Below are 12407 nucleotides of genomic sequence, written 5' to 3'. Positions count from 1 at the left end.
GCCGTGTGTGTTTAACTGTTGATTATTCCAGTATTGTGTGCGTTCATATACCTGTAAGTACCTTCCCCTTTATGCTTATGTAAGGGCGTTTTATGTTGATTGTTAGATCGCCATTACTAGCGTTTTCTGTATTGTATAATATGTTAATGCAACGGCAGCGTCGGAACGCCATTAACATATGAACGTGACGCATATTATTTAATTATTTAAGAGATCGCTGTTATGTTTTATATTACTGTTGTTTGACTGTAATATTGTTATTAGCCTGGTGTGTATAAGCAGCATTGTATTATGTGTGGCTAAGTATTCTTTCTGTATTTATTTGTCTATTTACAGAACCACACTCATACCAACAGTTGTGAACCACAGATGTGTATTCTGCATTATTTCATTAAACCCCATTTGGACTATACATCCTCTGCGCATTTTTACCAGATGCACCACAGCGGCTTCTAAGCTATTTCTTACCAGAATATAATCTCTCTCCACAACAGCTACGATGTCACGTTGCTGCCGCAGCCAGCGCTGTTCGCTCACTGTCTCTATCAGTTGCACCGAGCCGTCTCTGTGCGTTTACCGGCGTAATACGCTCACAACACGGGGGGAATAAATAAAGAAGCGGCTGGTTTGACCAAGCAAAAACGAGAGACCGCTGGCTTGACCACAGTTGTTCCACAGCCCGATAGTTTGACCCATATTCTGGCGGCAGATATCGCAGTCCAGCCTAAACCCCGCCCTACCAGTAAGGGTAGGGTCGGCGGTGGAAACACCACCGACTCGAGAGTTGTCCCGCTCTGAGCCGCTCTGACCCGACCCACTCTACTTGGTGGAAAAAAGGCATTAGATGAAATCATATTAAAAGGCTGTGGGGTGCAGAGTTAGAGTCAGATATTGTGTATGACAGGATCCGGCTTACCAAATTCCCGGGTTGTGAATTCTCCTGCTTGGCTCATCTGAATACCTGTGTGTGTGGAGAGATGTACATGTGGGTTGTGTGGGTGCTTCCTGAGCGATGAGCACCACATTGACAAGCTGCAACCTAAGCACAGCTGGGCAACAGAGAGGATCCATCATGTGGGACAGCCCTGGAACAGTGGAGCAGCCGGTCCAAGTGCACAGACAGACAAAGTAGAGAACACAATGCAGGCATACAGAACATGCAGGCAGCAGGCTTCTCACCCAAGGCCTCTGTAATCAATCTTGATCTTAAGAAGAACAGGCCAGCTCAAATTAATGCAATGCTGCACGCCGCTCTGCATCTGACCATTTGTAGCAATCTCTGACTGCTGCGGTAGGAACATAGCCTGGTCCAACCAGACCATCGTACTTCATTTCATTTGTACAGAAGGTCTGGAACTGCCCTATTGGCAAACGTTCACTCACTTGGAGGCGGGTGTCTGTTGAACTTTAAAACTATTGGATCTGCCCAGTGCCACTCTGGATCAGCCAACCAATCGCATAACGTTTGGTCGTGACGTTTGTCATGAGCCGGCTTCTGACTAGAGCCTAACGTTTAGTTATTTGGATGAGAAAGGTTGTAGGCGTCCATACTTTCCAGAGCAGATGCACTGGAACACAGACAGGTCGGAACTCGGAACTACCAAGTCGGACATTTCCGAGTTCCGAGTATAACGGAACGCAGCATTCAATTGAAACTGGAGCGCAACTTCGACGTCATGGTTCTCAGCCACTCGCTCTGTTCGCTGATTGGACATCCAAAAATCTGGACGAGCAGGAGCTCATGAATACACTGCAGCCCCAGACTGACTACTGAAGTGAAATTAAAATTGAGCGGAAGTAGGTAGGCGGGCGGAGCCAGGCTAGTAGGAACACGGACAGCTCCTGTAACGTGATCAAACCCTTTCAACCACACCAGCAAGTCTCTATAACCTTACACGTATCACCATCACCTCTTTTTTTTTAATAATGATTATGACATCAGACAGTATCGCTATTGCAAAATATCGGAATCTGATCTGAAAAAGTGTCTGCCTTTAAGAACATTACATAAAACAGAGCAAAATAAGCGCACAAAAACTGAATTGTCAGGGTGATTGATATTCGGACATCTTAAACACTGGTGGATGGGCAAACATGTAGGGAATGAAAACGATGGCAGACAGATGACAAGAGAAAGGCTCAGCTTAGTTTGCAAACTACATTCTCTGACCTTATATAAACTTTCTGCAACAAATGGTAGGAGGCAAACAGGTTACCAGAGCCGGCCCAAGCCTTCACGGGGCCCTAAGCGAAATTTGATTAGGGGGCCCCTCTCCAATGTTAGCGCTGCTGAAACGATAGATCTTAGCTAAATATCATTCACACACCCAGTGTTTTCCGCCAGTGCCTCCACTGTGCGGCTGTGCGAAAATATTAGACAGCCGAGATTCAGACCCTCCTAGGGGGGTCCGGGGGTATGCCCCCCGGGAGATTTTTTTAACCTTTTTAAAGTGAAATGCATGAATCTGGTGCACTTTGAGAGTAAAATTAAGAGGCTAAATCTGAGAAATTTTGTGTGAACAAATAATTTGGAGACACTGGGTCAGATGAATTAGAAGCTATTGAAGAAGGACACATGGATTTTCCGTAAAAATATTAATATAAAATAAAATATTATGGAAGGTCCTCTGGGTTGGGCTTGGAGCTCTTTTTCTTTTACGGACATATTTCTCTGTAATATAGTGAATGCATTTAAATGCAGTGTGAGGAACTAAGCAGAAGAACTCTGTTGTTCAGCTACTGTATCTTTTTTTCCACAGACAAGGCTGAAATAGGCTATAGACTATACACAGTGCATGGGCAACTGAGGGCAGCCCCATTTCCAATTGTTTTTAAATAAACTCAATGCACACTGTGCATGGATGTGAACGTGACATGATCAGATAGTTTCGGATTTCCTCCCAGATGAACTGATTACATTTTTAGGCTATTAATTATCTAGACCAAAAAATGTTATTCCTTTTTTTGTATGATAACTCACATTTGCATAATATGATGTTAATATCAAACACACAAACTAAAAAAAAAAAAATTATTATTATTATTTTTTTATTTTTTTTGGAGGGGGCCCCCCAGGCAGTCGGGGGCCCTAAGCGGCCGCTTAGTTCGCTTATGCCTCGGGCCGGTTCTGCAGGTTACCAACCCAACACCAGTAGAACGGTACGGTGCCAACGTACATGTTATGAGCTCCAACTGTCTTTTTGAATGCAACTGACTTCACAATGGACCTGTTTACACTGAAGGTTTTGCAGTAAGATACATAGGCTACTTGTGCAAACAGCAAGCAGAGGATTTTTTTTAAAAGTATAGACAATCTGACAATGGGTCCAATTTAGCTTTTGCCAAGACCATCTTTTTATTCATCCAAGAGCAGAGGTTTGGGCTTTGGCGTGTAGGGCATGGCACATTGAAAACAAGTAGCAGTGACTTATGCCCCCCCACAACACTGAAGGGAAAATAATACGTCATCTAAAAGCAGAACTGTATGACGGCACGTAGAGTTAATGTCAGGACCAAAAGCTGAAGGTATTATCCAACAGACCATACAAATAAGCAGTTAAACTGATCACACTCATTTCTTTGTGCGACTCACTACAATCTGGTTAACATGTGCAGCTAAATTTCACTCAAAAGCAAATGAGTGCTCCAGCTTTTTTCAAAAAGGGAAATACTGCCGTTTGGTTTCACTGAGAAAGAAGTAGCATTTTTCCATTAGGAAATATTATAGCAAAAACTGAAATCCCACTGTCCTAGAAGGAATCACATAATATCCTCCAGTTTAAGTGAAAAGCTTAAGCATTTGGAGGGTAAAAGGTACAAAATGTTTGACAGAAATTTATTTTCAAAAACATTTAGTGTGAAAAACAGGGGTCATCTTTTATTTTTCCATAATAAATATAGATTCGCTCACAGTTTCATAATTACATTGGAGGATTATCATACAAACAAGGATCTATGAAGAGAGAGGACTGATTGGCCACAACACTTCCAACCACCAAGCTGACAACGCTTCACGGAGGACGAGCAGGCCTATGAGATAGACGAAGGTGAGAGACATCCTGCGGTTTTTGACATACCGACTCCGACTTGAGGCTCACATCAGCTCCCTTTGATTTCCACGTTTTCTTTTCTCATATTCATAATTAAAATGACCAACAGCTGTCGCCCTGCAGCAGTATCAATAGACACCCAAACAGGCACTGCAGAAAGTACGGTGGATGAGTTTGGTGGTGGTCTACCGCCCCCTAGTGCAACCCAGAGGAATGGCTAGAAATAACTTTCAGGCATTTAAAGACAAAAATCACTGAACCACAAGCCAGTGTAGCAAAATAGAGAAAAATGAATTAGCCACTCTACTACTACACTGCTCCACAATGTTTCTGTGGTAAAGTGAACCCATGTCGGTCCCCTTGTCCCTTCCTCTCCCCCTACTTCATACCCAGCCAGCTCCAGGGCCTGTTCGGGTACTTCTCTCCCTGGGGTGACAGTGTTTTTGTGCGTACCAAAAGAGTCTTTTAGAGGATCTGTTCGGTGCTTGAGGCAGAGATGTCAAGTAGTCTCCAGGCAGCATACGGGTTGAGCTCCTCCTGGTCTCGACACAAAGCCCACACATACATCATTCTCAGCACTTTTCCCTGGAGGCAGAAAAACAGATGGGTATGCTTGTTATTCATCTGTATCACTGTGATATAGGGACCAAAGACGCACACTTTAAATTTAAATGAAGACAATTAAATAAAAGACATCTATTTTTGTGGCTGCTTGATGCAAGCCATGTTGGGTTTTATATTTCTGTCTGAAAGAGTTATTTTTCAGTGAGTTGTGCCCAGTCGATCCCCAGATGTCACATTTGAGTCTAAAAACCAGAAAGTATGAAAAGAGGGAAAATATTTAAAAGCCTGTGACCAGATGAGGAGCAAGAGTGAAAAGCTGGGTGCAGGAGACATTAAATGCTGTAGTCCATTAAGGCAAAATCTGTCAATTGATTTCAACACATTTGGATTCAGCTGATAAAACACAGAAGATCAGTACATCCACCATTAATCCTCTTGCAGGAGTCTTTTAATCTAAACACTGGGCCGATGCCAAATGCAAGGTACTGCGTGGGCTGACCCCTCTACCAATCACAGGTGTCCCCGAGGAGCCCTGAGTGAACAACACATCAGATTTACAACCAATAAAACTGTAGTCTGGGTCATGGGTCTAAAGAAATGAAAGTGTCTTCATTGTCTCATTATAGCCTCTTGGTGCCTCTTTTATAAAGATGTTCTAACAAAGATTATCTTTTTTTTAAATGTATCGTGTAGCAAAGTGTTTCCAACACAGCTGATTCAAATCACCAGCTTGTTATCAAGCAGCTACAGGAGTTTGATGATTTGAATCAGTCCACATGTAAACAGATATTTAAAAAAATTAATTTTTTCCCCCGCATTTGCAGAAGAATTACCACACACACACACAACTGTTTTAAAATATCTCTCCATACAAAGCAAACAACGCTTGAAAACGATGGCGTAATCATGCCGGGCAAGTAGGTGGCGAAGTTGTGTCCAGTTGATCACCAAAGAACATTTTGAGTGTGTGCATTGGGTGTCTTCTTGAGTAAGGGTGGCGCATACTCAGATGTAAACAACATTTCCCATGCGCAAATTGAGGACATGACGGCAGCGTTGTCAGAAATATAGAGTTTTCCTAGATGTCCAGTTTGGGCAAAGTTTTTTAAAAGGCTCCAATTTTAGTGTCCGGTTGTGTTGTTTGAGTATGCACAAAAGGCCAAACCGCAAAGAAAAAGATATGGTTACCAAATGATCCGTATACGTCTGGACATGTCCTTAAACATGCAGGACAATTGGTCTTCCAGAAGAGGTTTGGGAAAGTTAGTGATGTTAGCAGATTTTAGCAAATCAAAGACTGTTTCCCTAGCAGTATTTATGTTTCTGTTTGCGTATGTGTAACTTACAGGGTCTCCCTCCACCAACTCTCCTTTAGTGTTCCGGATCACCATGACTAACTGAGCCTGGAAGGTGATGATCAGCACTGGACCCTGCTCCATCATCTTCCCCATGGCCAACTGGAGAACAGGATGAAATAAAAGTTTAGACTTCTGGCCGTTCACAACATCAAAGCTCTCTATACCAAAGCAAAGTAACTGTTGTGCATTGAAAAGGTCTTTAACTGGCTTTCTGTTAGTGTTGGTTTCATTCTCATTTAGGAAAACAAAGAAGGTTCAGACTCAATTAAAACAGGTGAGGACACAAGTAGCAACGATTACGGCTTCAATTTGTTTTCTCACCTTTAACTACTTTACACAGGCATTTTGAATGCTCAACAAAACACAATATTTATCGTATAAACCAGTGAGTTAGTGTGTAGTGGAGTATGCAGTTACTTACATCAATATTGTCAATGTCCAGGATTTTGGAGTGGAACTGAAGTCCCATGGCCTTGGCTTGCTGAATTGGGTGTGCCAGCTGGCTGTATGTCTACATGTCCAATGTGGAGAAAAGGATGATAACATTATGAATAAACATAGCATCGAGAGATGCCACTCCCAAAGGTGATACGAGCATCATCTGAGGGCAGCCTCAATACTGTCTTTAATGACAAAATGCTCGCTATGAGTCAGTGTGTGGGAAAAGGACGTACCGCTTCATAACACCAGTCCTTCAATACATCCAGCTCACCTCTGATCATCGCCTGCATGGAGATAGAGCAGCATCAGCTTAAAAACCTTCCTGGATACAAATATATAAAAATCCTCTCCAATGGATTTTCAGTCAAACATACCTCTAGTACATTGGGGATGATATCTAGTTCACACTGCTTGAGGAATAAATCCTTGTCAAAGGTTGGGTCCACCTTCAAAATCTCTGTGAGTACTTCAGACATCTCTGTCTTAGAAAACAGCCCGCCTAGACACACATGTACAAGGTAGACATGTACATGTAGATAAATACACAAGGGCAGGATTCTGGGGCTATATTGAGTAGGTATTCCCACCATAGACCTCTCAGTATTTTAAATGCAGACAAGCAAAGCCAGGGGTCTCCCACCTATGAGGTCCGTCATCTTGTCAGTGACAGCACGAGATGCTCTGACCAGGGCATTGTCACTCTCGTCATACTTCATCTTCATCTCGAAGAACCCTGCAGTCAACGAAAGAAAGACAGTATGTCAGGTTTTAAGTTGAAACTTCCATCACTTTCACACACACACAAATTAAAAAAGTCCAATATCGCCAGTTCCTTTGGAGCAACCCAGGGCTATTATTTTGTTGATTTTAAATCAGCCCAGAGTCATCTTCTGTAGATTTAACCTACTAAAAAGAATTGATAGCCCAACCCTAGTATTTAAAGTGGAGTAAAAAATGTTGATGCTGCAACAATTACTAATCTACATAGCTGCAAATCTGTAACCCGGTTGTTTTTTCACCTGTCCTAACATTATAAATTATGAATGTTGTTTGTTTCCCTAACTAATGTGCATAAATGACTACATCAGCACTGCAATGGAGATTTATTAAATCGCCTGTTTCAAAAACACTCCAACTAATTCCATTGCAGCGCCTTTTATTAACAGAATCTTTCAGTAAAAGCTTCTTAGTGGAAGCCCATAAATGTTGCATACCATCCAGGCCCACAAATATACAGTCCCCTCCAATAGTATCGGAACGGTGAAGCCAATTCCTTTATTTTTGCTGTACACTGGAAACATTTGGGTTTGACACCAAAAGATGAATATGAGACAATAGCTCAACATTTCAGCTTTAATTTCCAGGTATTAACATCTGGATCCGATACACAACTTAGAAGATAGCATTTTTTGTAAACGAACACCACATTTTTAGGCGAGCAGAAGTATTGGAACAGATAGACTTTAAATAAATTAAAGTGAATAAAACGTAATATTTTGTCACAAATCCTTTGCTTGCAATAACCGCATCAAGCCTGTGACCCATTGACATCACCAAACTTTTGCATTCTTCTTTTGTGATGCTTTTCCAGGCTTTCACCGCAGCCTCATTCAGTTGCTGTTTGTGTTAGGGAGTTACTCTCTTAAGTCTCCTCTTTGGCAGGTAAAATGCATGCTCTATGGGTTTAAGTCTGGAGATTGACTCGGCCAGTCTATAACCTTCCACTTCTTGCCCATGATTAACTCCTTTGTTGTGTTTTGGGTCATTATCTTGCTGCATGATGGAGGATCTTCCAATCAGTTTGGTTGCATCTTTCCTTAAATTGTCAGACAAAATGTTTCTGTAGACTTAGAGTTAATTTTTCTGTTGCCATCATGTGTTACATCATCAATGAAGATTAATGAGCCCGTCCCAGAAGAAGCCATGCAAGCCCAAGCCATGACATTGCCTCCACCGTGTTTCACAGATGAGCTTGTATGTTTGGGATCATAAGCAGATCCATTCTTTCGCCAAACTTTAGCCTTTCCATCACTTTGGTAAAGGTTCATCTTGACAACAACACAGTAACACATGAGGGCAACAGCAAAATGAACTCAGAAGTCTACAGAAACATTTTGTCTGACAATTTAAAGAACGATGCAACCAAACTGATTGGAAGATCCTTCATCATGCAGCAATATAATGATCCAAAAAAACTGCAAAAACAACAAAGGAGTTCATCAGGGGCAAGAAGTGGAAGGTTTTACACTGGCCAAGTCAATCTCCAGACTTAAACCCTATAGAGCATGCATTTTACCTGCTAGAAAGGAGACCGAAGGGAGTAACCCCCCAAAACAAACAGCAACTGAATGAGGCTGCGGTGAAAGCCTGTTAAAGCATCACAAAAGAAGAATGCAAAAGTTTGGTGATGTCAATGACACAGGCTTTATGCGGTTATTTGCGACAAAATATTACGGTTTATTCACTTTAATTTATTTAAAGTCTATCTGTTCCAATACTTTTGCATGCCTAAAAATTTGACGTAAAATAAAGGAATTGGCCTCACCGTTCCAATACTATTGGAGGGGACTGTAACTTATTCGAGTTTTATCGTTTGGAAAAGTTCTGTGACATCACTTTTGCTATAAATAAATACATTTGACTCCATAACATGAAACAGTAAATTGCTGTTACACTCTGGAAAGGCTGACTATTAGCAAAGAAAAAAGAAAAGAAAAAAGAGAACAGAGACAGACAGGCTTGATGGTGTTTTGTGCCCCCCTTCAAGGAAGCGCTGCCTGGAACGCCCTATCCCCTAACCTTAGCCCTAATCCTAACCAGCTCTGCCTTGAAGGCTCCGTTGAGGGCACAAAACACCAAACACCGACAGACAGAAAGAGATCAGTTAGTCCTTACTGTTGAAGACCGCATTATTGTCTTTAAAGTCCTTCCACTGCTGGTACCATTTGGAATCTTTGTGGAGCACCACACCCATAGCTTCCCTGCACAAAGCATAAAGTAAAGCTTCAAACAGCGGCCAGAGGGAATCCGGTATTCATTTTAGGGATGGGCATTAGGATCTACTACTTTCAAATCGTCCAATCATGTTTAATAGAGATCGCAGAAAGATTATTTCATCTGTGTAGTATCTGGGCGAAGCAGCGGACACAAACGTACTCGTTGGCTTCGAAGACCTTGCCGTCATCGCCTGCCCCTTTGGAGGAGAACTCACTCCTCTTCCTTAGTCTGGCAGGAGGCCGATAAGGGCCCGTATGACCCAGGTCATCAATCTCTTTCTTTACACTCTCCATGCCCTGAAAACAGATAAATGGATAGCCTTTAAAGAAAAATTGTTCGGGAGGTATATAATTTTCAGCTATGTGTTTTTTTTATTCTAGTAAATCTCAGGTTTATCCTTCATCTTGAGCAGTTTCTATGAATGAATATGACAAATCATATCCGGAATAGAAGAGGCAGTGAAATATTAGTAAATAACGGGTGCCAGGATACGCAGTATCCTTACTTTATGCGAGAGAAGAAAAAAAGCCAATAAATTCAGATTCACTTTGGTCCAGAAAGAAAATGTGTCTCGAACCTGAGAACAGGAACTACATACCTGTGAAATTGCTCTGAATGCACCAGTCTTCCCCAACATTTCTCCTCCCTTAGAGACGGACTCTGCTGAGGTCTTAGCTGTTTTGGCTGCTTCCTCCATCCCCTCCTTGATTTTCTTTCCAATTTCAGTACGAGTGACCTCCCCTAGCCCCTGTCCACACACACAGAGACACGCACAACTTTTAAAAGGGGTGAACGGTTCAACGAAATCTCATATGACAATTCAAAGAAAAGGCCACATCTGCTATTGAGATACCCTTGCTATGTACCTCTTTGACCGTCTCAGAGATGTTTCCAATCTTCTTCTTGAGAACTTCAGAGGTCTTCACTGTTTCAGACTCTATCGTTTTCTGGGGAAGAGAATGCAATTTGAACATTTACAACTCAAAGGTGAAGGAAGCGATTTATTTATGTTAATATAAGTGTTAAATCACTCTTTATTCATACAGTGATCACTTATATAGTGTGCGCGTTTCATAAAGCCGATCTCTCAGTCACTCGCTCAGCATGTAATCTGCAAATAAACTTATCGGGGATCCCACTACTGATAACCAATCAGAAGAGAGAACGCTACAAACCGGCACCCGTCTCACTGCCAGTGCACGTGCAGAGCAACAGATGGGTGAATGTGTATGCGCCTACAATGGCGGAGCAGATAAAAATCCTTCCCAATGTCTGTTTTGATGGTTTTTAATCATGTTTTATCACGCTTATGGATCTTAGATGATTCTAGATAACTCGCTGCTTGAAGACCGCAGTGCATTAATGTGGTGATGTGGGGATGAGGGAGGGGACTGCTAACTGCAGTAACTGACAGGAAGTTAGCTGAACTGACCATTCCGCTTACTGAACCTTTAACCTCCCTTCCTATATTAACATGTATAGAAAATGCTTTGTGTGCGTGTGGCCATATACTAACATATTTCCTTCGAGCTTGTTGCAAGGCGTCTGACTCTTCCAGTTTTTTGGCCTCTTCCCGGAACTTCTTGATGTTATCTTTCATTTCCTTGTTCTTGTTCAGCTCCTGCTTCAGGTTGTCCAGAAACTCCCCCAGGAAACCTTTCCTGCCACCGCCTTTCTCCGATGACATATTCCGTACCTGCAGAAGAGGTGACTGAAGCACCTAGTTGGTATAAATAAGAATGAACACATACTGTACAATTAATTGATGGCAAACTAGGACATAGGTACATGTTGCTTCTGCACTCAACGCTGCAGTGCCCAACTGTTCAGGACATTTTGATAAAGCTATAAGGTAGGAAATAAGTATAATTACTAAACGACAGGAGCTGAGCTTTGAGTGACAGATATTCAGCGTGGAAAAGTTATTTCTTAAGAGCTGGCTTTGATTTTCTTTAGATCTCTTAAAAACATGAATGCAAAATGTCACTTCATGGATTTCTATGCTGCATATCCGTCATTCTAAAGTGCTCCTGTTTATGCTTGTTAAACTATTGAGATATTCCAGTTTATTAGGTACTAACACAAATGCAGTCGAATACGGTCGAGTAAAACATATTCCACCTTATGTGTTATTTACCTTGAATTGAATTATTGCCTTAACATTAATACTTCAGACACTAAACTACATTCCAAAAACACGGTCCACCCATGTATCCTGTAGATCTACACACCAGTGAGGGTTGTTTAGTTAAAAGCATAACCCGAGGGTCTCCACAGAGAATGAACGAGTACAGCTGCAGTTTATAACGGTAAGAGGTATGGTAGGAACACAGCTGGCTGTTGTCAAGTGTTCGTATCGTACCTGTGAAGAGCACGCGAGGAGCCCACGTATCCTGTAGACATTGGGTCTGTTGTGAAGCAGCAGGTAAGAGGAAGGGGAAGCTACCAAGCCTCTTCTCACACATATCTAGAGACACACACACGAACACAAACTTATAGCTTACAACCGAACGACTGACGATCACGCCATTCACTGATGGGCGTAATTGATTCATAATGATAAAACTCTATGCTTAGATGGCACGACGCAGTAAAATATGTGAAAAAGAAAACTCACAAGAATGGTTATGACATTGTGGAAAGTCAAAACGTGCAACTAGCTTTGTATTTACTTCGTTTAAGACTTCGTCCTGCACGTAAGAGTTCAAACGCCGGCTGTACAACTTTGTTATCAAATAGCTAACTCGGCTAGCTAGCGTTACTTCAGCAGCCTGGTTATAAGAAAAAAACATGTGACACCGTCACTGACCAAACAAGCAGTTCATTAATCACGTTAATTTGTCCCTTCATCACTTTGTGGTGTTATATCGCATTCATTTCACGCGAAATGTACAAGCCACTCACCTGGTAGCACTGGCACAAGGGGGTGGCCATCTTGAATATAATGCCTATGACCTTCTTCCGGTTGTGACCTTCCATTTCCACGAGGGAGGGTCTT

General features: G+C 42.0%; 1 protein-coding gene across 1 annotated transcript; it reads right to left on the bottom strand.

Moving 5' to 3' along the window:
- Window positions 1-3734: 3734 nt before the first annotated feature.
- On the bottom strand, window positions 3735-12388 carry timm44 (translocase of inner mitochondrial membrane 44 homolog (yeast); the record flags this gene model as incomplete). Its single annotated transcript, XM_080032302.1, has 13 exons — window positions 3735-4634; window positions 5960-6070; window positions 6393-6482; window positions 6646-6696; window positions 6787-6911; window positions 7053-7145; window positions 9308-9393; window positions 9569-9705; window positions 10008-10157; window positions 10276-10356; window positions 10926-11129; window positions 11772-11876; window positions 12314-12388. 13 exons carry the CDS (start codon window positions 12386-12388, stop codon window positions 4515-4517), a joined length of 1428 nt encoding a protein of 475 aa, XP_079888428.1. The 3' UTR covers window positions 3735-4514.
- Between the last annotated feature and the right edge of the window lie 19 nt (window positions 12389-12407).

Source organism: Ammodytes marinus (genome assembly GCF_949987685.1).
Source record: "Ammodytes marinus genome assembly, chromosome: 8".
NCBI classification, from domain to species: domain Eukaryota; kingdom Metazoa; phylum Chordata; class Actinopteri; order Uranoscopiformes; family Ammodytidae; genus Ammodytes; species Ammodytes marinus.
The sequence above is the reverse complement of the archived record's forward strand: the minus strand, read 5'-3'. Positions and strand labels throughout refer to the sequence as shown.